This window comes from Pseudophryne corroboree, chromosome 9 (assembly GCF_028390025.1).
Source record: "Pseudophryne corroboree isolate aPseCor3 chromosome 9, aPseCor3.hap2, whole genome shotgun sequence".
In the NCBI taxonomy this organism is placed as follows: domain Eukaryota; kingdom Metazoa; phylum Chordata; class Amphibia; order Anura; family Myobatrachidae; genus Pseudophryne; species Pseudophryne corroboree.
Window position 1 is genome coordinate 262,880,350 of NC_086452.1, and position 22,364 is coordinate 262,902,713.

At 46.7% G+C, this 22,364-nt stretch overlaps 1 protein-coding gene across 3 annotated transcripts in view; it reads right to left on the bottom strand.

The window, feature by feature from the left end:
* HSD17B7 (hydroxysteroid 17-beta dehydrogenase 7) overlaps positions 1–22,364 on the bottom strand; it is a 224,339-nt gene that overhangs the window by 175,538 nt on the left and 26,437 nt on the right. For all 3 annotated transcript variants that reach the window (XM_063940267.1, XM_063940266.1, XM_063940265.1), the window contains exons 2-3: positions 14,090–14,293; positions 12,104–12,196 (exon numbers count right to left, since the gene is read on the bottom strand). In XM_063940267.1, the coding sequence (XP_063796337.1) occupies positions 12,104–12,196; positions 14,090–14,293 (297 nt within the window). The remainder of the gene's footprint in view (positions 1–12,103; positions 12,197–14,089; positions 14,294–22,364) is intronic.

The window sequence follows — 22,364 nt, forward strand, 5'->3', positions numbered from 1 at the left end:
GGCTTGTCCATCTTCCCTGGAAGTTTTCCCCCTGTGTGACTGCTCCCCAGCCCCGGAGACTCGCATCCAGTCCTGGATGCCAAACCTGCGTCCCTCTAGGAGGTGAGAGCTGTGCAGCCACCACAGGTGTGAGATTCTGGTCCTGGAGGACAGGATTATTTTCCGGTGCATGTGTAGATGGGATCCAGACCACTTGTCCAACAGGTCCCACTGAAACACTTTGGCATTGATAATGTCGATTTTATATTAAAACAGAAAGCTATACCTTTAAACACACTTTTACCACGAAGCCGCTGCGGCCGCTAGACTTAATATGCACTCTACGTACCTTTTACGCTATTTGCGTACAGAGTCCCGTACATTGTACGGACTTAGCGTACAAACGCTGCGCTGGGGGTACAAAGTACACACAGCGCGCACACACCCAGAAATACACTTTAAACCTTTGCAGTAATGCAATGCAATGATATTACACTTTAAACCTTATGCAGCAATGCAATGCCATGATATTACACTTTAAACCTTATGCAGCTAAGCAATACAATAATGAAATACACTTTAAACCTTAGCAGGGAAAAGAGGACAACACCGATTTGTAGTTAATCACTGGGTTCCGACACCACAGAGTAATATTTCTGAAAAGGGGGTTAACAATACAAATTATGCACTACAATACAACAGAGTAAATGGCTACAGTCAATGTATATACGTGAGAATATTCGCGTGCGCTTCCTGGTCCAGTCCTCCGTAATCAAATAGATAACGTTGTGAGTCTTGTGTGTGGCCGGGCTGCAGCAGGCTTTATTTATACAAGTCTTCTAAAAGCAATACAATGGATACTGTAATCCCTTTGTCCATTGGACACAGGGATGCACTTTTACAGTACAGGAGAGGTCATAGGTTGATTTGAAAAGGTGGGCGATGTCTTTCTCAACTGCTCTGGTGGGTGGTCTCCTCTGGATTCCCGCCGCATACATAATATACAGTAAATACAGTTTATATCCATATTCTGCTTCTGCACCTAACTATCATCAGGAACATGCGATCTTCCGCAAACCAACACCGGAATGTTACCCTTAAAATACCCTACAGCTGGATACCAAACACCACCTTATAACCTTACTCTGTCCCCTCTTATCCTATAAAGGTGAATCCCTTTGTTCTGGAATAATTTAAACTGTTGTTACTTTCTGATGTGGTGCAAAGGGACTATGTGTACAATGTGCACTATTTGGATTAAATATGTAATGTTTTGATAGCTCTCCATGCGTTCACAAACTCCGCCGTAAATACCCATACCACGCGCAGGACCGCGGGAGTGACCATACGCAAATTGCGGATATGTGCACGCACGGCGGAACAAGTGCACGCGCAGCGGGCATGTGTGTGTAGTTTGTACGTGATGTGTGTTCTGCAATATTTTTTGACTTTGACAGCATAGAACCTGCCAAATTGAATGGCCTCGTAGGTTGCCACCATCTTTCCCAGCAAACGAGTGCATTGATGGATCGACACTCTCGCTGGTTTCAGAATCTGTTTGATCAAACTCTGGATTTCCAGAGCTTTTTCTTCTGGAAGAAACACTCTCTGTAATTCTGTGTCCAGAATCATTCCCAAGAACGACAGCCGTTTTGTCGGATTCAACTGTGACTTTGGCAAGTTTAGGATCCAACCATGTTGTTGTAGAACTGTCAGGGATAGCGTAATGTCCTGGACCAGTTTGTCCTTGGATCTCGCCTTTATCAGGAGATCGTCCAAATAAGGGATAATTGTGACTCCTTGCCTGCGAAGGAGAATCATAATTTCCGCCATTACCTTGGTGAAAATCCTCGGAGCCGTGGACAGACCAAACGGCAACGTCTGAAATTGGTAATGACAATCCTGAATAGCAAACCTTAGGTAAGCCTGATGTGGAGGATATATGGGGATGTTTAAGTAGGCATCCTTTATGTCGACCGACACCATGAAATCCCTTTCCTCCAGACTGGAGATCACTTCTCGGAGAGATTCCATCTTAAATTTGAATTTTCTTAGGTAAAGATTGAGGGACTTTAAGTTCAGAATTGGTCTCACCGAACCGTCCGGCTTCGGGACCACAAACAGGCTGGAATAAAAGCCTTCTCCCTGTTGAGACTGGGGAACCCTGATAATGACATGATTTAGGCATAACTTTTGTATTGCATCGCATACCACCTGCCTGTCCGGAAGGCCGATTTGAAAAATCGGTGAGAGGGAACGTCTTGAAACTCCAGTTTGTACCCCTGGGACACTATTTCTAAAACCCATGGATCCAGGGCCGAACGAGCCCAGAATTGACTGAAGAGCTTGAGACGTGCCCCCACCGGTGCGGACTCCCTCAGTGGAGCCCCAGCGTCATGTGGTGGATATGGCAGAAGCCAGGGAGGACTTCTGCTCCTGGGAACCTGCGACGGCCGGAGATCTTTTACCTTTACCTCTTCCCCTATTAGCGAGGAAGGAATAACCTCGGCCTTTTTTGTATTTATTTGGCCGAAAGGACTGCATCTGAAAATGGCCTTTCTTTTGTTGTGGAGGAACATAAGGCAAAAAAGACGACTTACCCGCAGTAGCCGTAGATACCAGCTCAGTGAGACCGTCACCAAACAAGACACCACCTTTATATGGGAGCGACTCCATAGCTTTCTTAGAGTCAGCATCAGCATTCCATTGATGAATCCACAATGCCCTCCTAGCTGAAATTGCCATGGCATTGGCTTTTGCTCCCAAAATGCCAATATACCTCGCCGCCTCCATTAGGTAGGCCGCAGCGCCCCTGATATAAGCCAGAGTTAACAGGATGCTATCCCTATCTAGGGTATCTATATCAGATGCCAAGTTATCTGCCCACTTTTCGATAGCACTACTCACCTACGCCGATGCAATGGTCGGTCTGAGCAGTGTACCTGTGGTGACGTAAACGGATTTTAACGTACTTTCTTGTCTACGATCCGCAGGATCCTTAAGGGCTGCCGTGTCAGGAGACGGTAAAGCCACCTTTTTAGACAACTGTGATAGGACCTTGTCCACAATGGGGGAAGACTCCCACTTTTCTCTATCCCCAGAGGGAAACGGATACGCCACCTGAATCCTCTTGGGAATCAGAAACTTTTTGTCAGGATTTTCCCACATTTAAAAAAAAAAAAAGTATTCAGTTCATGAGAGGGCGGAAATGTTACCTCAGGTTTCTTTCCCTTATACATACAGACCCTAGTATCAGGAACAGCAGGGTCCTCAGTGATATTTAACACGTCTTTTATTGCCATAATCATGTACTGAATATTCTTTGCCAATTTTGGGTCTAATCTGGCATCACTATAGTCGACACTGGAATCAGTGTCCGTGTCGGTATCTGTGTCTGCTAATTGAGCAAATCAACGTTTATGTGACCCCGAGGGGGTCTGGACCTGTGATAACACATTCTCCACAGATTTCTTCCATGCCTGGTTCTGAGATTCAGATTTATCCAATCTCTTATTAATAAGAGCCACATTAGCATTCAACACATTTACCCAATCAGGAGTCGGCGGTGCCGACATGGTCACTCGCACAGCCGTTTCTGTCCCTAACACAGTCTCCTCCTGGGAAGAACACTCAGCCTCAGACATGCCGACACACGTGTACCGACACCCACTGACACACTGGGCAGATAGGGGACAGACCCACAGTAAAGCCTGTCAGAGAAACACAGAGGGAGTTTGCCAGTTCACAACCCAGTGCTCAAACCCAGTACTGAAGCCTTAATATAAAGCCCAGACCTGTTTCTAGCGCTTTTATAACTTATTTTAGCCAAATTAACTGTGCCCCCCCCCGTTTTGCACTCTGTTACTTGTTACAGCAGTGTGGAGGCAAGGACCAGCGTCTCTACAGCTTTTTTGTGAAGAGAAAATGGCGCTGAGAGCTGTGAGGGCTAAGCCCTGCCCCCTCAATGGCGCGCTTCAGCCCGCTATTTTATAATATAAAAACGGTGGCGGGGGACAGGATTTTGTGCCTTGGCACATCTTATCCACTTTGCCAGCTTGTATGAGGATTTTTTATGCTGCCCAGGGCGCCCCCCCCCCCTGCGCCCTGTAGTGCCGCTGCGTGTGGGAGCATGGCGCGCAGCGCGATTGCTGTGCGGTACCTCAGAAGCCGTCACTGAAGTCTTCTATCTTCTTCTACTCACCTGTCTTCTGACTTCTGGCTCTGCAAGGGTGGTGACAGCGGGCTCTGGGAGTGAACCCCTAGGCGTACCTAGTGTTCCAAACCCTCAGGAGCTAATGGTGTCCTGCAGCCAAGAAGCAGAGCCTTTGAACTCATTAGAAGTAGGTCTGACTTCTCTACCCTAAGTCCCACGATGCAGGGAGACTGTTGCCAGCAGTTCTCCCTGAAAATAAAAAACCTAACATAAAGTCTTTTCAGAGAAACACAGTAGAGTTCCCCTGTGTGTAACCAGTCTCCCTGGGCACAATTCTAAACTGGAGTCTGGAGGAGGGGCAAAGAGGGAGGAGCCAGTTCACACCCATTCAAAGTCTTAAAGTGCCCATGTCTCCTGCGGATCCCGTCTATACCCCATGGTTCTTGAAGTGTCCCCAGCATCCTCTAGGATGTATGAGAAAAATAATTTTAACAGAAAATAAGACCCAGTTCTTGAAAAAAACAAGAAGAAAAAATAAGAATTTACTTACCGATAATTCTATTTCTCGGAGTCCGTAGTGGATGCTGGGGTTCCTGAAAGGACCATGGGGAATAGCGGCTCCGCAGGAGACAGGGCACAAAAAAGTAAAGCTTTACTAGGTCAGGTGGTGTGCACTGGCTCCTCCCCCTATGACCCTCCTCCAGACTCCAGTTAGGTACTGTGCCCGGACGAGCATACACAATAAGGGAGGCATTTTGAATCCCGGGTAAGACTCATACCAGCCACACCAATCACACCGTACAACTTGTGATCTAAACCCAGTTAACAGTATGATAACAGAAAGGGCCTCTTAAAGATGGCTCCTTAACAATAACCCGAATTAGTTAACAATAACTATGTACAAGTATTGCAGATAATCCGCACTTGGGATGGGCGCCCAGCATCCACTACGGACTCCGAGAAATAGAATTATCGGTAAGTAAATTCTTATTTTCTCTATCGTCCTAAGTGGATGCTGGGGTTCCTGAAAGGACCATGGGGATTATACCAAAGCTCCCAAACGGGCGGGAGAGTGCGGATGACTCTGCAGCACCGAATGAGAGAACTCCAGGTCCTCCTTTGCCAGGGTATCAAATTTGTAAAATTTTACAAACGTGTTCTCCCCCGACCACGTAGCTGCTCGGCAGAGTTGTAATGCCGAGACCCCTCGGGCAGCCGCCCAAGATGAGCCCACCTTCCTTGTGGAGTGGGCTTTTACAGTTTTAGGCTGTGGCAGGCCTGCCACAGAATGTGCAAGTTGAATTGTGTTACAAATCCAACGAGCAATCGACTGCTTAGAAGCAGGTGCGCCCAACTTGTTGGGTGCATACAATATAAACAGCGAGTCAGATTTTCTGACTCCAGCCGTCCTTGAAATGTATATTTTTAAGGCTCTGACAACGTCCAACAACTTGGAGTCCTCCAAGTCGCTAGTGGCCGCAGGCACCACAATAGGTTGGTTCAGATGAAATGCTGATACCACTTTAGGGAGAAAATGCGGACGAGTCCGCAGTTCTGCCCTATCCGAATGGAAGATTAGATAAGGACTTTTATAAGATAAAGCCGCCAATTCAGATACTCTCCTGGCAGAGGCCAGGGCTAGTAACATAGTCACTTTCAATGTGAGATATTTCAAATCCACCTTTTTCAATGGTTCAAACCAATGGGATTTGAGGAAATCTAAAACTACATTTAGATCCCACGGTGCCACCGGAGGCACCACAGGAGGCTGTATATGCAGTACTCCCTTGACAAAAGTCTGGACCTCAGGGACAGAGGCCAATTCTTTTTGGAAGAATATTGACAGGGCCGAAATTTGAACCTTAATGGATCCCAATTTGAGACCCATAGATAATCCTGATTGCAGGAAATGTAGGAAACGACCCAGTTGGAATTCCTCCGTCGGAACACTCCGATCCTCGCACCACGCTACATATTTTCGCCAAATGCGGTGATAATGTTTCACGGTGACTTCCTTCCGTGCCTTAATCAAGGTAGGAATGACTTCTTCTGGAATGCCTTTCCCTTTTAGGATCTGGCGTTCAACCGCCATGCCGTCAAACGCAGCCGCGGTAAGTCTTGAAAAAGACAGGGACCCTGCTGTAGCAGGTCCCTTCTCAGAGGCAGAGGCCACGGTTCGTCCGTGAGCATCTCTTGAAGTTCCGGATACCAAGTCCTTCTCGGCCAATCCGGAACCACTAGTATTGTTCTTACTCTTCTTTGCCGTATGATCTTCAATACCTTTGGTATGAGCGGCAGAGGAGGAAACACATACACTGACTGGTACACCCAAAGAGTTACCAGTGCGTCCACAGCTATTGCCTGTGGATCTCTTGACCTGGCGCAATATTTGTCCAGTTTCTTGTTGAGGCGAGACGCCATCATGTCTACAATTGGTCTTTCCCAACGGTCTATTAACATGTTGAAGACTTCTGGATGTAGACCCCACTCTCCCGGATGAAGATCGTGTCTGCTGAGGAAGTCTGCTTCCCAGTTGTCCACGCCCGGGATGAACACTGCTGACAGTGCTATCACGTGATTCTCCGCCCAGCGAAGAATCTTGGCAGCTTCTGCCATTGCACTCCTGCTTCTTGTGCCGCCCTGCCTGTTTACATGGGCGACCGCCGTGATGTTGTCCGACTGAATCAACACCGGCTTTCCTTTCAGGAGAAGTTCCGCCTGGCTTAGAGCATTGTAGATTGCTCTTAGTTCCAGAATGTTTATGTGAAGAGACTTTTCCAGACTCGTCCATACTCCCTGGAAGTTTCTTCCTTGTGTGACTGCTCCCCAGCCTCTCAGGCTGGCGTCCGTGGTCACCAGGATCCAATCCTGAATGCCGAATCTGCGGCCTTCTAATAGGTGAGCCTTCTGCAACCACCACAGAAGTGACACCCTTGTCTTTGGTGACAGGGTTATTCGCAGGTGCATCTGCAGATGCGACCCTGACCATTTGTCCAACAGATCCCTTTGGAATATTCTTGCATGGAATCTGCCGAATGGAATTGCTTCGTAAGAAGCCACCATTTTTCCCAGGACTCTTGTGCATTGATGTACTGACACCTTTCCTGGTTTTAGGAGGTTCCTGACCAGATCGGATAACTCCTTGGCTTTTTCCTCTGGAAGGAAAACCTTTTTCTGAACCGTGTCCAGAATCATTCCTAGGAACAGCAGACGAGTTGTCGGGATTAAATGGGATTTTGGAATATTCAGAATCCACCCGTGTTGTCTTAGCACCTCTTGAGATAGTGCTAAAGCTGTCTCCAGCTGTTCTCTGGACCTTGCCCTTATTAGGAGATCGTCCAAGTATGGGATAACTAATACGCCTTTTCTTCGAAGAAGAATCATCATCTCGGCCATTACCTTGGTAAAGACCCGAGGCGCCGTGGACAATCCGAACGGCAGCGTCTGAAACTGATAGTGACAGTTTTGAACAATGAACCTGAGGTACCCCTGGTGTGCGGGGTAAATCGGAACGTGTAGATACGCATCCTTGATGTCCAAGGATACCATAAAGTCCCCTTCTTCCAGGTTCGCTATCACTGCTCTGAGTGACTCCATCTTGAACTTGAACTTTTTTATGTAGAGGTTCAAGGACTTCAGATTTAGAATAGGCCTTACCGAGCCATCCGGCTTCGGTACCACAAATAGAGTGGAATAATACCCCTTTCCTTGTTGTAATAGGGGTACTTTGACTATCACCTGCTGAGCGTACAGCTTGTGAATGGCTTCCAACACCCTCTCCCTTTCGGAAGAGACGGTTGGTAAAGCAGACTTCAGGAAACGATGAGGAGGATCCGTCTCTAATTCCAACCTGTACCCCTGAGATATTATCTGCAGGATCCAGGGGTCTACCTGCGAGTGAGCCCACTGCGCGCTGTAATTTTTGAGACGGCCGCCCACTGTCCCCGAGTCCGCTTGAGAGGCCCCAGCGTCATGCTGAGGTTTTTGCAGGAGCCGGGGAGGGCTTCTGTTCCTGGGAAGGAGCTGCCTGTTGGTGTCTCTTCCCTCTTCCTCTGCCTCGTGGCAGGTACGACAAACCCTTTGCTCTCTTATTTTTGTAGGAGCGAAAAGGCTGCGGTTGAAAGGTCGGTGCCTTTCTCTGTTGGGGAGTGACTTGAGGTAAAAAAGTGGATTTCCCGGCAGTAGCCGTGGCCACCAAGTCTGATAGACCAACTCCAAATAACTCCTCCCCTTTATACGGCAAAACCTCCATGTGACGTTTTGAATCCGCATCGCCTGTCCACTGTCGTGTCCATAAGGCTCTTCTGGCTGAAATGGACATAGCACTCACCCGAGATGCCAGTGTGCAAATATCCCTCTGTGCATCACGCATATAGATAAATGCATCCTTTATTTGTTCTAACGACAGTAAAACATTGTCCCTATCTAGGGTATCAATATTTTCAATCAGGGATTCTGACCAAACTACTCCAGCACTGCACATCCAGGCAGTTGCTATAGCTGGTCGTAGTATAACACCTGCATGTGTGTATATATTCTTTTGAATAACTTCCATCTTTCTATCTGATGGATCCTTAAGTGCGGCCGTCTCAGGAGAGGGTAACGCCACTTGTTTAGATAAGCGTGTGAGCGCCTTGTCCACCTTAGGGGGTGTTTCCCAGCGCGCCCTAACCTCTGGCGGGAAAGGGTATAATGCCAATAACTTTTTTGAAATTATCAACTTTTTATCAGGAGCAACCCACGCTTCATCACACACGTCATTTAATTCTTCTGATTCAGGAAAAACTGTTTGTAGTTTTTTCACACCATACATAATACCCTGTTTTACGGTATCTGTAGTATCAGCTAAATGTAACGTCTCCTTCATTGCCAAAATCATATAACGTGTGGCCCTACTGGAAAATACGTTTGAATTTCTACCGTCGTCACTGGAATCAGTGCCTGTGTCTGGGTCTGTGTCGACCGACTGAGGCAAAGGGCGTTTTACAGCCCCTGACGGTGTTTGAGGCGCCTGGACAGGCATTAATTGATTGTCCGGCCGCCTCATGTCCTCAACTGACTGTTTAAGGGAAGATAAACCATCACGTAATTCCACAAATAAAGGCATCCATTCTGGTGTCGACCCCCTGGGGGGTGACATCTGCATATTTGGCAATTGCTCCGCCTCCACACCAATATCGTCCTCATACATGTCGACACCCCGTACCGACACACACCGCAAACTCACAGGGAATGCTCTAATGAAGACAGGACCCACTAGCCCTTTTGGGGAGACAGAGGGAGAGTCTGCCAGCACACACCACAAAGCGCTATATATACAAGGGATATCCTTATATTAAGTGCTCCCTTATAGCTGCTTTAATATATAATATATATATATATAGCCATTAATGTGCCCCCCCTCTCTGTTTTACCCTGTTTCTGTAGTGCAGTGCAGGGGAGAGACCTGGGAGCCGTCCTGACCAGCGGAGCTGTGACAGAAAATGGCGCCGTGTGCTGAGGAGATAGGCCCCGCCCCTTTTTCGGCGGGTTCTTCTCCCGCTATTTTTCCAGTCAGGCAGGGGTTAAATATCTCCATATAGCCCCTATGGGCTATATGTGAGGTATTTTTAGCCTTGTATAAGGTTTATATTTGCCTCTCAGAGCGCCCCCCCCCAGCGCTCTGCACCCTCAGTGACTGCCCAGTGAAGTGTGCTGAGAGGAAAATGGCGCACAGCTGCAGTGCTGTGCGCTACCTTATGAAGACTGAGGAGTCTTCAGCCGCCGGTTTCCGGACCTCTTCACGCTTCAGCATCTGCAAGGGGGTCGGCGGCGCGGCTCCGGGACCGGACTCCACGGCTGGGCCTGTGTTCGATCCCTCTGGAGCTAATGGTGTCCAGTAGCCAAGCAGCAAATCCACTCTGCATGCAGGTGAGTTTACTACTTTCCCCCTAAGTCCCACGTTGCAGTGATCCTGTTGCCAGCAGGACTCACTGTAAAGAAAAAAAAAACCTAAACTAAACTTTCTCTAAGCAGCTCTTTAGGAGAGCCACCTAGATTGCACCCTTCTCGTTCGGGCACAAAATCTAACTGGAGTCTGGAGGAGGGTCATAGGGGGAGGAGCCAGTGCACACCACCTGACCTAGTAAAGCTTTACTTTTTTGTGCCCTGTCTCCTGCGGAGCCGCTATTCCCCATGGTCCTTTCAGGAACCCCAGCATCCACTTAGGACGATAGAGAAATTAAATCCACTTTGCAGCACCTCTCTCTTTATCAGATCCCTGTAACACGTAGGTGAGGACTCCTACCTTGAAATTGCGCCAGGGATGTATGGTGAGGTAAATAGCAGAGGAGGCACTGATTAGTACCACAGCCACATTTACACACTCGGGGCAGATGTATTAAGCCTGGAGAAGTGATAAAGCAGTGATAAGTGCAAGGTGATAACACACCAGCCAGTGAGCTCCTGTCAATTTACATACTGGAGCTGATTGGCTGGTGTGCTATCACCTTTCACTTATCACTGCTTTATCACTTCCCCAGGCTTAATACATCTGCCCCAATGGGCGAGATGTAATGTTGTCCGAGTTGGCCAGAGATGCAGGTTGCCGGCTGAACTCTGACTTTTTTTAACGGGACATTTAGAAGGCATGGTTTTGTCTTGTAAATAATTGCTCCTTTAAAAAAAACATCCAAGTTCCGCCGGCAACCTGCATGTCCGTCAAACTCGGATGCCATTATTTCTGGTCGAATTTATGAGTCTGAGGGTTCATGTGGACAGTATACAAGGATGCAGTCGTATTGCTGGAAATTTGGTGAGTTTTGATCAGAGATGTGTGGATAGTTTTGACTATAAAAAGGATTCGAATAATACAAGTAAGATATTTATAATATATTCTTTGTATTTTTCATATACTTTATATAGCCAAGACTCTGGAGTATACTGGAGTATGACAGGAAAGGCTCCTCATCACCTGCCTCACCCCATGGCACATCACTGAATTGCATGATACAAGCAGTGGGATCATGCTGTCTAGCTAGTAGTAGACAATGTCCACCATAAAGTGGGCAACAACTGATATCAACAGGAAGGTACTGGCCATACACTAGGACAACTCGTGTTAGATGCAAGCGTCCCACGAACCCACCCCCCTCCCGCCAGCTCCCTGGCGTACAACAGATTGTACAGCGGTTTTGCATCATACAATCTATTTTTCGACCCGCAATGGACCCCTACCCAGATCGACTGATCATATGTGCAGTACATATGATCAGTTGATGCGACCCGCGGGGCAACGCACGACATCGTAATCGCACCCAAAACATGCACGATGTGCATGCGATGGGTCGAATGATGCATCGATATTATGTATTCGTACACAATATCGACCTAGTGTATGGCCAGAATTAGTCCCTCATATTGTAGCATCACAATGCATTGAAAAGTATAGTATAAATGGACTCTATAGCTATAATGAGAATCACAATGAGAATAACAACTTTAAATCCAAGTAGAAATCTGAGCTTTCATGTTTTAAAATAAATTGGGGCAATACAGAGTTGCATGCAAATCGGCTACAAATGCACATGCACCGCGTGGATGTAATTAAACGTTGATATCAGTCCGTAAGCACAGTTGTACACATCTCTCCGGACATTCCTGCAAATACAGTGGCTCTCATTATTATCAGAGCACATTTGCAGCAGCCCCATACATGCTGCTCTATACCCATCTGAATCAGACTGATCTCTGTGTATGTATAACTTGGCTTAGCCCACTAATCTGGCTACATAGCCTACATGCCAATGCACCATTGCTGCCCAGTTAAATCTATTCAGTAGTATTGTGACTGAAAAGGAGCTCGGCTATGAAGCATGCACAATGTCAAGAACCATACAAACTTGTGTCAGTATTGAATCAGCCCCATTTGTGCCACATCATGTAGAGGCACCGTTAAAGTTCTAGAAAAATAAAGGTGTAAACTTATTTTACCTTGAAAAAAGACCCTTGATAAAAGCTTTAATGCTTATTTGTGGATCTGGCATTATTCCGGCATTCAGATACAAATAGTCTATGCGCTCATATCTGTCAAGGAAGAAATAATATCATCAATACATTTAGTGAAATATAGTGCAATGTGCCATCCCAGCATTACACCACATTATAGCTAGTGGAGTCATGCAGCCAATTACAGGCACTTTGTGAATTCCACACACAAACACACAACAAAACAACACACACAATATTTATAACGTCATGTACACTATATTTACCCTATTTTGGAAAAAAAGGAGAATTTTGTTTTACTATAACAAGATATCAGGACTCCCTGCCTTTATATAATTGTTACATTAGTCTATAGAACATGTATTTTCCAGACATGCTACCTGGGGAACTTGAAAAAAAACAAACCAAAAAACCTCAACTATCACTGGATAGAATGGCTATGACACCAATGGAGTTAAATTCCACCTATGCCGCAACCCTCTTTCTTACTCAATGAGTTTGGACAAGGGCCATGGTATCCGAATGGTAGATCAACAGTTAATAGGTTGACCACTATTGGTTGACACTGACATGGGAAAAAGGTTGACACAGTGAAAAGGTTGACATAGGACAGGTCAAAACATGAAAAGGTCGACATGACTTTTTTTACATTTTTATTTTTCACATTTTCATACTTTATTATCCACATGGACTACAATTGTGAATAGTAATCTGTGCCGAGTAGTTTGCAATGTAAGGGGACGCGGTGCATTCATTGGGTTCCTGGTCGTGTTACGGACAAAACGACACCAAAAACTTTAAAAAAAAACTAATGTTGACCTTTTCACTGGGTTAACCTTTTTCCCATGTCGACCTTATCTAGGTGTACCCATTGATCAATAACCAGGGCCATTACGTTGATCAGTGAGAGACTCTTGTCTCAGAATGACATACAGTAAGCTATCTGTACACATTCCTGCAATCACTGTAGTACAGTCATTAACAGCACTGGAGGTTCAGAAACAGGAAAAGAGGAAGATTCTCCCTCTCCTACCAACATGTCCTACAGCTGCGGTAAGCACACAGTATCTGTAAGAACTTTGAAGTGTGAGAGCAGGCGTTTTTGTGTGTGTGTATGATTAGCCATTGTGTAGCCTAAGGCAGCAGCTACTGAGATTATGTCTTATGCAAACTACCACAAACATTTGTATAAGAGAAACTTTGTTTAAGCAGAAGTTCCCAAATAGATCAACAGAGTGTAAGTGAGCTCAATACTGTTATTTCACGGTGCTTTAAATGGGACTATCCAACTTCTATTCTGAATTAAACAGGCTACATTACATTTAGAAATCAGATATAATGGAAGTGGCAATGTAAGATCATGGGGGGTAATTCCAAGTTGATTGCAGTAGGAAATTTTTTAGCAGTTGGGCAAAACCATGTGCACTGCAGGGGAGGCAGATATAACATGTGCAGAGAGTTAGATTTGGGTGGGTTATTTTGTTTCTGTTCAGGGTAAAAACTGGCTACTTTATTTTTACACTGCAAATTAGATTGCAGATTGAACACACCACACCCAAATCTAACTCTCTCTGCACATGTTAAATCTGCTTCCCCTGCAGTGCACATGGTTTTGCCCAATTGCTAAAAAATGTCCTGCTGCGATCAACTTGGAATGACCCCCATGGTGTGCTACTGCACACATTATCGCTTATTATGGTACTGCAATATCAGACATTTTCCTGCAAGATTGTATGTGGTGTATGGAAGTGGATCACGAAGGAAAGACACTTTTCTAGCTCTGAAGTATACAAAAGGTTTAAAGTATTTAAAAGCTATAAAGTATTTCAAGTATTTAACAGATCTGTATATGCTCGGGCTGAAATCCAGCTATATCTATCATACGTCCGAACATCAGTAAGGATCCAGGTATACAGTATGTGAATGTCAGAACTGAACCAGCATACTTTGTATTTGAGATACAGAACTTGCCTTTGTAGCAGTGTCTTTGCCCCACGTATCACAGATTTAAGGTTGCCTACATCAATTTGCACAATACTGACATCAGATGACGGGTGAGAAGACAGAAGAGCTGAACGAGCAACCTCTGCCCTCTGCAGGTTTCTGCAGGCCAAGCATAAGCGTGTCTGGTCATCCTGAGAGAGAAGTCTCTCACACAACGCCAAGCCAATACCACTGAAATCGTACAAAAAAAATAATGTCAAAGTCAAGAAACACATTTCTCTATCTTAAGCATCTCCCCCTTCAAGAAAAACAAAATAGTGGTAGAAACAAGCACAGTCCTGTAAAAATAAGGACACATCAGATAAATAACTTGAGAACATATTCTAAGGGAAGCAGATCTCAGTATTATTATGATATTTTATTTATAAGGCGCCACCAGTGACTGTAGTGCCATACAGGGAGAAGTACAATAGTTTAAACAAATATATAAATAAAATTTTAATTACCTACCGGTAAATCCTTTTCTCATAGTCCGTAGAGGATGCGGGAGTCCACATTAGTACCATGGGGTATAGATGGGTCCTCTAGGAGCCATTGGCACTTTAAGAGTTTGAGAGTGTGGGCTCGCTCCTCCCTCTATGCCCCTCCTGCCAGACTCAGTCTAGAAACTGTGCCCAAAGGAGACGGACATACTTCGAGAGAAGGAAATACACAGATAGCGGTGAGATTCACACCAGCTCACACAACCAAAGGAAAGCCAAGCTAACCAACCTGAAACACTTCAGCAACAGCTGAATAACAATACTTGACTAAGTAACAATGCAGTACTAAACCATGTAACAATTCAGTACTTAACCAAGTAACAATGCAGGAAAACGAAGCACTGGGCGGGCGCCCAGCATCCTCTACGGACTACGAGAAAAGGATTTATCGGTAGGTAATTAAAATCCTATTTTCTCTTGCGTCCTAGAGGATGCTGGGGTCCAATTTAGTACCATGGGGATGTACCAAAGCTTCCAGTACGGGAGGGAGAGTGCTGAGGTTCCAGCAGAACAGATTGACCAAACTTTAGGTCCTCAGAGGCCAAAGTATCGAACTTGTAGAACTTAGCAAACGTGTTCGACCCAGACCAAGTCGCTTCTCGGCAGAGCTGTAAACCTGAGACACCCCGGGCAGTCGCCCAGGAAGAACCCACCTTATGAGTAGGGTAGGCCCGAACAGATTTTGGACATGGCAAGCCTGCTGTAGAATAAGCATGCTGGATCGTAAACCTGATCCAGCGTGAAATTGTCTGCTTAGAAGCAGGACACCCAACCTTGTTGGGATCAGAAAGAACGAACAGAGTGTCCGACTTCCTGTGACGAGAAGGTCTCTTCACATATATTTTAAAAGCCCTCACAACATCCAAGGACTGTGAGGTAATTGAGGAGTCAGTAGCCACTGGCACTACAATAGGTTGGTTGATTTGAAAAGCGGACACAACTTTAGGAAGAAATTGCTGATGCGTTCTGAGCTCAGCTCTATTTTCATGGAAAATCAAGTAGGGGCTCTTGCATGACAACGCCCCCAATTCGGACACACGTCCAGCAGATGCCAATGCCAACAGTGTAACCGCCTTCCAAGTAAGAAACTTGACATCCACCTCCTGTAAAGGCTCGAATCAATCCGATTGCCGGAACTGCAGCACCACATTAAGATCCCAAGGTGCCGTAGGAGGCACAAAGGGTGGTTGGATGTGCAGAACCCCTTTCTAGAATGTCTGAACCTCAGGGAGGGCAGCTAATTGTTTCTGGAAGAAAATGAACAAGGCCGAAATCTAGACCTTTATGGAGCCCAAGTGTAGGCCCACATCAACATCTGCTTGCAGAAAGAGGAGAAACCATCCCAGTTGAAACTCCATTTTAAGAAACTTCTTGGATTCACGCCAAGATACATACTTATTCCAAATTTGATGGTAATGTTTAGACGTTACTCCCTTCCTGGCCTGTATCAGGGTAGGAACGACCTTGTTTGGAATGCCCTTCCGAGCTAAGATCTGGCTGTCAACCTCCATGCCATCAAACGTAGCCGCAGTAAGTCTTGATAGGCGAAAGGCCCCTGTTGGAAAAGGTCCTCGCGAAGAGGTAGAGGCCTTGGATCCTCTAGCATTAATTCCAGAAGATCCGCGTACCAAGCCCTTCTTGGCCAGTCTGGAGCAATGAGTATCGGCTGAACTCTTGTTCTTTTTATCAGTTTGAGAGTCCTTGGGAGGTGGAGAGAACACATACACTGATTGTAACACACACGGAGTTACTAGGGCGTCCACCGCCACTGCTTGTGGGTCCCTCAACCTGGAACAGTACCTCCAATGCTTCTAGTTGAGGCGGGAGGCCATCATGTCTTATCTGAGGTACACCCCATCGACTTGTTATCTCTGTGAACACCTCTGGGTGGAGGCCCAATTCTCCTGGATTGAGATCATGTCTGCTGAGGAAGTCCGCTTCCCAGTTGTTTATGTAGGACACTGCCGTCAAATAGGGGGTAATTTAGAGTTGATCGCAGTAGCAAATTTGTTAGCAGTTGGTCAAACCATGGGGGTGATTCCGAGTTGTTCGCTCGTTGTTTTTGTTCGCTACGGAGCGATTAGTCGCAAACTGCGCATGCGCATTGTACGCAGCGCGCCTGTGCCAAGTAAATTAGCACAAAAGTTTGGTATTTTACTCACGGCGTAACAACGTTTTTTCATCGCTCTGCTGATCGTAGTGTGATTGACAGGAAGTGGGTGTTTCTGGGCGGAAACTGGCCAATTTATGGGAGTGTGCGGAAAAACGCAGGCGTGCTAGTTGAAAACGCAGGAATGTCTGCAGAAACGGGGGAGTGGCTGGGCGAACGCTGGGTGTGGTTGTGACGTTAAATCAGGAACGAAAAGGACTGAGCTCGTTGCACTGGCGGAGTAAGTCTGGAGCTACTCAGAAACTGCGGGGTAATCGTTACGAGAAAATTAGCGAACCCTTCGTTAGCAAATCTGCTATGCTAAGATACACTCCCAGTAGGCGTAGGCTTAGCGTGTGCAATGCTGCTAAAAGCAGCTAACGAGCGAACAACTCGGAATCACCCCCATGTGCACTGCAGGTGTGGCAGATATAACATTTTCTAGAGAGAGTTTGATTTGGGTGGGTTATTTTCTTTCTGTGCAGGGTAAATACTGGCTGCTTCATTTTTACACTGCAATTTAGATTTCAGTTTGAACACACCCCACCCAAATCTAACTCTCTCTGCACATGTTATATTTGTCCCCCCTGCAGTGCACATGGTTTTGCCCAACTGCTAACAAATTTGCTGCTGCGATCAACTCTGAATTAGTCCCATTGTCCGACTGAACCTGAATGGCCCGATCTTGCAGAAGATGTGCCGCTTGTAGAAAGCCGTTGTATATGGCCCTCAGTTCCAGAATGTTTATTGGAAGAATGGATTCCAGACTTGATCACTTTCCTTGGAAGTTTTCCCTTTGGGTGACTGCTCCCCAACCTCTGAGACTTGCATCCGCGGTTAGAAGGATCCAATTCTGAATCCCGAACCTGCGGCCCTCGAGTAGGTGAGAAGTTTGCAGCCACCAGAGGAAAGAAATTCTGGCTTTTGGCGACAGGCGTATACGCTGGTGCATGTGAAGATATGATCCCAACCATTTGTCTAGGAGAACCAGTTGGAATGACCTCGCATGGAATCTTCTGAACTGTGGAGCCTCGTAGGAGGCTACCATCTTCCCCAGAAGGCGAATGCACTGATGAACAGATACCCAGGCTGACTCCAGGACATCCCGTACCATTGATTGGATAACCAACGCTTTCTCCGCAGGTAGAAACACCCTCTGCCCTTCCGTGTCGAGTATCATCCCCAGGAAGAGCAGTCTCCTTGTCAGCTCCGAATGTAACCTTGGAAGGTTCAGGATCCACCCGTGATCCTGAAGTGGTCGAGTTGAGAGAGCTATACTCTGCATCCACCTCTCCCTGGAAGATGCTTTTATCAGCAGTTTGTCCAGATATGGAATTATGTTCACTCCCTGCCTGCGGAGGAGTAGCATCATCTCTGTCATGACCTTGGTGAACACCCTCGGTGCTGTGGAGAGGCCAAATGGCAGTGCCTGGAACTGATAATGATAGTCCGGCAGTGTAAATCTGAAATAAGCCTGGTGAGGTGGCCAGATCGGAATGTAAAGGTACGCATCCTTGATATCCAGGGATACTAGGAATTCCCCCTCTTCCAGACCTAAGATCACCGCTCTCAGAGACTCCATCTTGAATTTTAATTACCTCAAGTACGGGTTCAATGATTTTAGGTTTAATATCGGCCTTATTATTTGAGTAATAACCCTTGTGTATTTGGTGAGGTAGAACAATAGCATTTTTTCGGACCAATTTTTGAATAGCTTGCTGTAGGATAGCAGTTTCTGTCAGCAAACCTGGTAAGCCTTATTTGAAGAATCTGCGAGGTGAGAGTTCTTGAACCTCCAGTCTGTACCCCTGGGTAATAATATCTTTTACCCAGGGGTCTAGGCAAGAGGACGCCCAGATGTGACTGAAATCTTTTAGTCTTGCTCCCACCTGCCCGATCACCTGGCTTCTGTTCCTGGGAACCTGCTGGTGCAGGTTTTCTGGATTTCCCACGACAGAAAGTGGAGGGGGGTTTGGACTTTTTAACTTTCGCGGTCCGAAAGGACTGCATTGTAGACGTAGGATAAGATTTCCTAGTCGGTGGTGTTGCTGAGGGAAGGAAGGTTGACTTACCCGCAGTTGCCGTGTTGATCCACGCATCTAATGCCTCCCCAAACAGAGCCTGACCTGTGAAGGGTAGGTTCTCCACACTTTTCTTGGATTCTGCATCCGCAGACCATTGGCGCAGCTAGAGTCATCTGCGTGCTGAGACAGCCATGGAAGAATCCCTTGCATTAAGGAGGCCAAGGTCCTTTATGGCCTTCACCATGAAACCTGCAGAATCCTGTATGTGATGTAAAAACAATTCAATGTCACTTCTATCCATAGTATCTAATTCCTCTAGATACTGTATGTGCCTGACCACCTTACTATGGCTTTAGAAATCCATTCACAAGCAATAGTGGGCCTTAAAGCTACGCCTGTAGCTGTGTATAGTGATTTGAGCATAGTCTCAATCTTGCGGTCAGCCGGTTCTTTCAAATCGGTTGAATCAGGGACAGGTAAAACCACCTTTTTAGACAACCGAGATACAGATCTACTATCGGCAGGTTTTCCCACTTTTTCCTGTCCTCTTCGGGGAAAGGAAAAGCAATGAGAACCCTCCTTAGGATCTGGAATTTTTTCTCTGGGTTCTCCCAGGATTTGTCTAACAAGGAGTTTAACTCCTTAGAAGTAGGGAAGGTAAGGGAGGATTTCTTTTTCTCTTTAAAGTAAGTCTCCTCCACCTGCTCAGGTACTTCCTCAGTAATGTGTAAAATGTCCCTAATGGCCTCAATCATTGGGTGGAATTCAAATGATATATCACGCCCAATCTCCTGTCTAAAATGATCCCCATTATCGTGCATATCGCGCCCATAGTAATCAGGTTTAGCCGTGTAAAGGGCTGGGTGCCTCACTACTCCAAGGGTAGCGAGCTGAAATTATATCACACCCCCGAGGGCAGAAACAGACTGGGTGTGTAAAGGGGTGAAAAGAATTGAATCCCGCCCATTAAATTGCACCCCCTCAGCGAGGGATGCATCAGCCCCCCCCCTCCACATATCACTATCACCGTCCCCTGTATCAGAGTCGGTATCCGTGTCAGCTTGCATTATCTGCGCTAGAGCATGCTTTCAGATATGTAGTAGGGGTCCCAGATGAGGTAATGGGAGTTGAACACTTCAAAACCTCTACAGAATTCCTCAAAACCTGAGTTTCTTTCTCATTATATGACATCCTAGATGAAATCTGTGATAGCATTCCCCTTAAAGAATCCACCCATGGGGGTTCAGATTCAGAGGGCTGGGAAATTTCATTGCAGTCCTGAGTAAATGGGATAGACTCTTCAGGAGAAGATACACACTCTGCAGCACAAGACACAGAGCCCCTAGACATGGTAATGTGAGATATACAGCCACACCCACAGGAAAAAGTCAGAAAGTTTCCCCCAGAGTACCTTCAGAGAGTCACAGAGTATAAGTCATTCCGAGTTGTTCGCTCGCTAGCAGATTTTAGCAGCATTGCACACGCTAGGCCGCCGCCCTCTGGGAGTGTATCTTAGCTTAGCAGAATTGCGAACGAAAGATTAGCAGAATTGCGAATAGAAAATTCTTAACTGCGATCAGCTCAGCCCGTTTCGTTCCTGGTTTGACGTCACAAACACGCCTTGCGTTCGGCCAGCCACTCCCCCGTTTCTCCAGACTCTCCCGCATTTTATGCTGGCACGCCTGCGTTTTTCTGCACACTCCCAGAATACGGTCAGTTTCCGCCCAGAAACACCCACTTCCTGTCAATCACACTCCGATCACTTCAACGATGGAAATTCTTCATTCGAACGTGAGTAAATCTACTAAGTTTTGTGCTAAAATACTTAGCGCATGCGCGCTGCGTACCATGCGCATGCGCATTTTTGCCTTAATCGCTCTGTTGCGAAAATCGTCAACGAGCGATCAACTCTGAATGACCCCCTAGAAGCCAGCCACACAGCGCCCCAGTAGGCAGTTAATATAGTAAACGCCCGGCGCTGACTGAGTAACCTTAATAGGGTAATCAGTTCTCAAAATCACTCTAGCTCCCTGTCTATAACACCCTGGTACCGTAGAGGTATACTGGAGTTATGTGGAGGGCAGCGCTCCCTGTCATCATCTCCTTCTGATGATCTACAGGGAGAAAATGGCGCTGGTGAGTGCTGGGTCCGCTCTGAGGAGCAGTCCCGCCCCCTGTAATGGCGTGTCTTCCTGCACTTAGTTGTTTACACTGGCCTGAGGTAATTTGCTGCTAACAGCGGGATTAGCCCCTGTTAGCATTATGTTACCAGTGTAGGGTGATTGCGCTGGCCCAGGAAGCCCCTCACAGCGCCGTGCACAGTGTGCCGCTGAGTCTTCCGGAGCGCAGCCTGTCAGAGCTGCGCTTCCACTCTTGTGACACCATTCCCGCCGGCGACCCGCTTCCCTGGCCGCCGGCGCTGTACTCACCACTCGTATTTCTTCTTGCTCTGTTAGGGGGTGGCGGCCATGCTGTGGGAGTGAGCGGTCACCTCGTGGGCTTGCGATCAACACCCTCAGGAGCTCCGTGTCCTGTCAGCGGAGATAGAGAACCATTAACTTCTAGAGTTGGTTCCTACTCCCCCCCCCCTAAGTCCCACAAAGCAGGGAGGCTGTTGCCAGCAGCCTGCCTGAACCTAGCTAACTCAGAAAAATAATAAAACTAGAAAAACTCCTAAGAGTTTCCCTAGCTGTGACCGGCTCCTCCGGGCACATTTTCTAAACTGAGTCTGGTAGGAGGGGCATAGAGGGAGGAGCCAGGCCACACTGTTAAACTCTTAAAGTGCCCATGGCTCCCAAGGGACCCGTCTATACCCCATGGTACTAAATTGGACCCCAGCATCCTCTAGGACGTAAGAGAAAAAGTTAGATTTTAATACCTACCGGTAAATCCTTTTCTCTTAGTCCGTAGAGGATGCTGGGGATGCTTCAAGAACCATGGGGTATAGACGGGATACGCAGGAGACATGGGCACACTATAAGACTTTGAACGGGTGTGAACTGGCTCCTCCCTCTATGCCCCTCCTCCAGACTCCAGTTATAGGAACTGTGCCAAGGGAGACGGACATTTCGAGGAAAAGGAATTATTTAATTCTTTTAAAACTAAGGTGAGATACATACCAGCTCACACCTCAAACACGCCGTACAAAATGGCATTCAACAACAACGCATGCAACGGCAACAACAGTCACAGATTAACTGAACTCAACGCAACACGAGCGTAACTATAACCAAACTGCAGATACAGCCCGCACTGGGACGGGCGCCCAGCATCCTCTACGGACTAAGAGAAGAGGATTTACCGGTAGGTATTAAAATCCTATTTTCTCATACGTCCTATAGGATGCTGGGGATGCTTCAAGAACCATGGGGTTTATACCAAAGCTCTAGAAAAGGCGGGAGAGTGCGGATGACTCTGCAGCACCGATTGACCAAACAAGAGGTCCTCCTCAGCCAGGGTATCAAACTTGTAAAACTTTGCAACGGTGTTTGATCCCGACCAAGTAGCAGCTCGGCAAAGCTGTAATGCCGAGACCCCTCGGGCAGCCGCCCAGGATGTCCAGAACTCCTGAAGATCTGGACACCTTT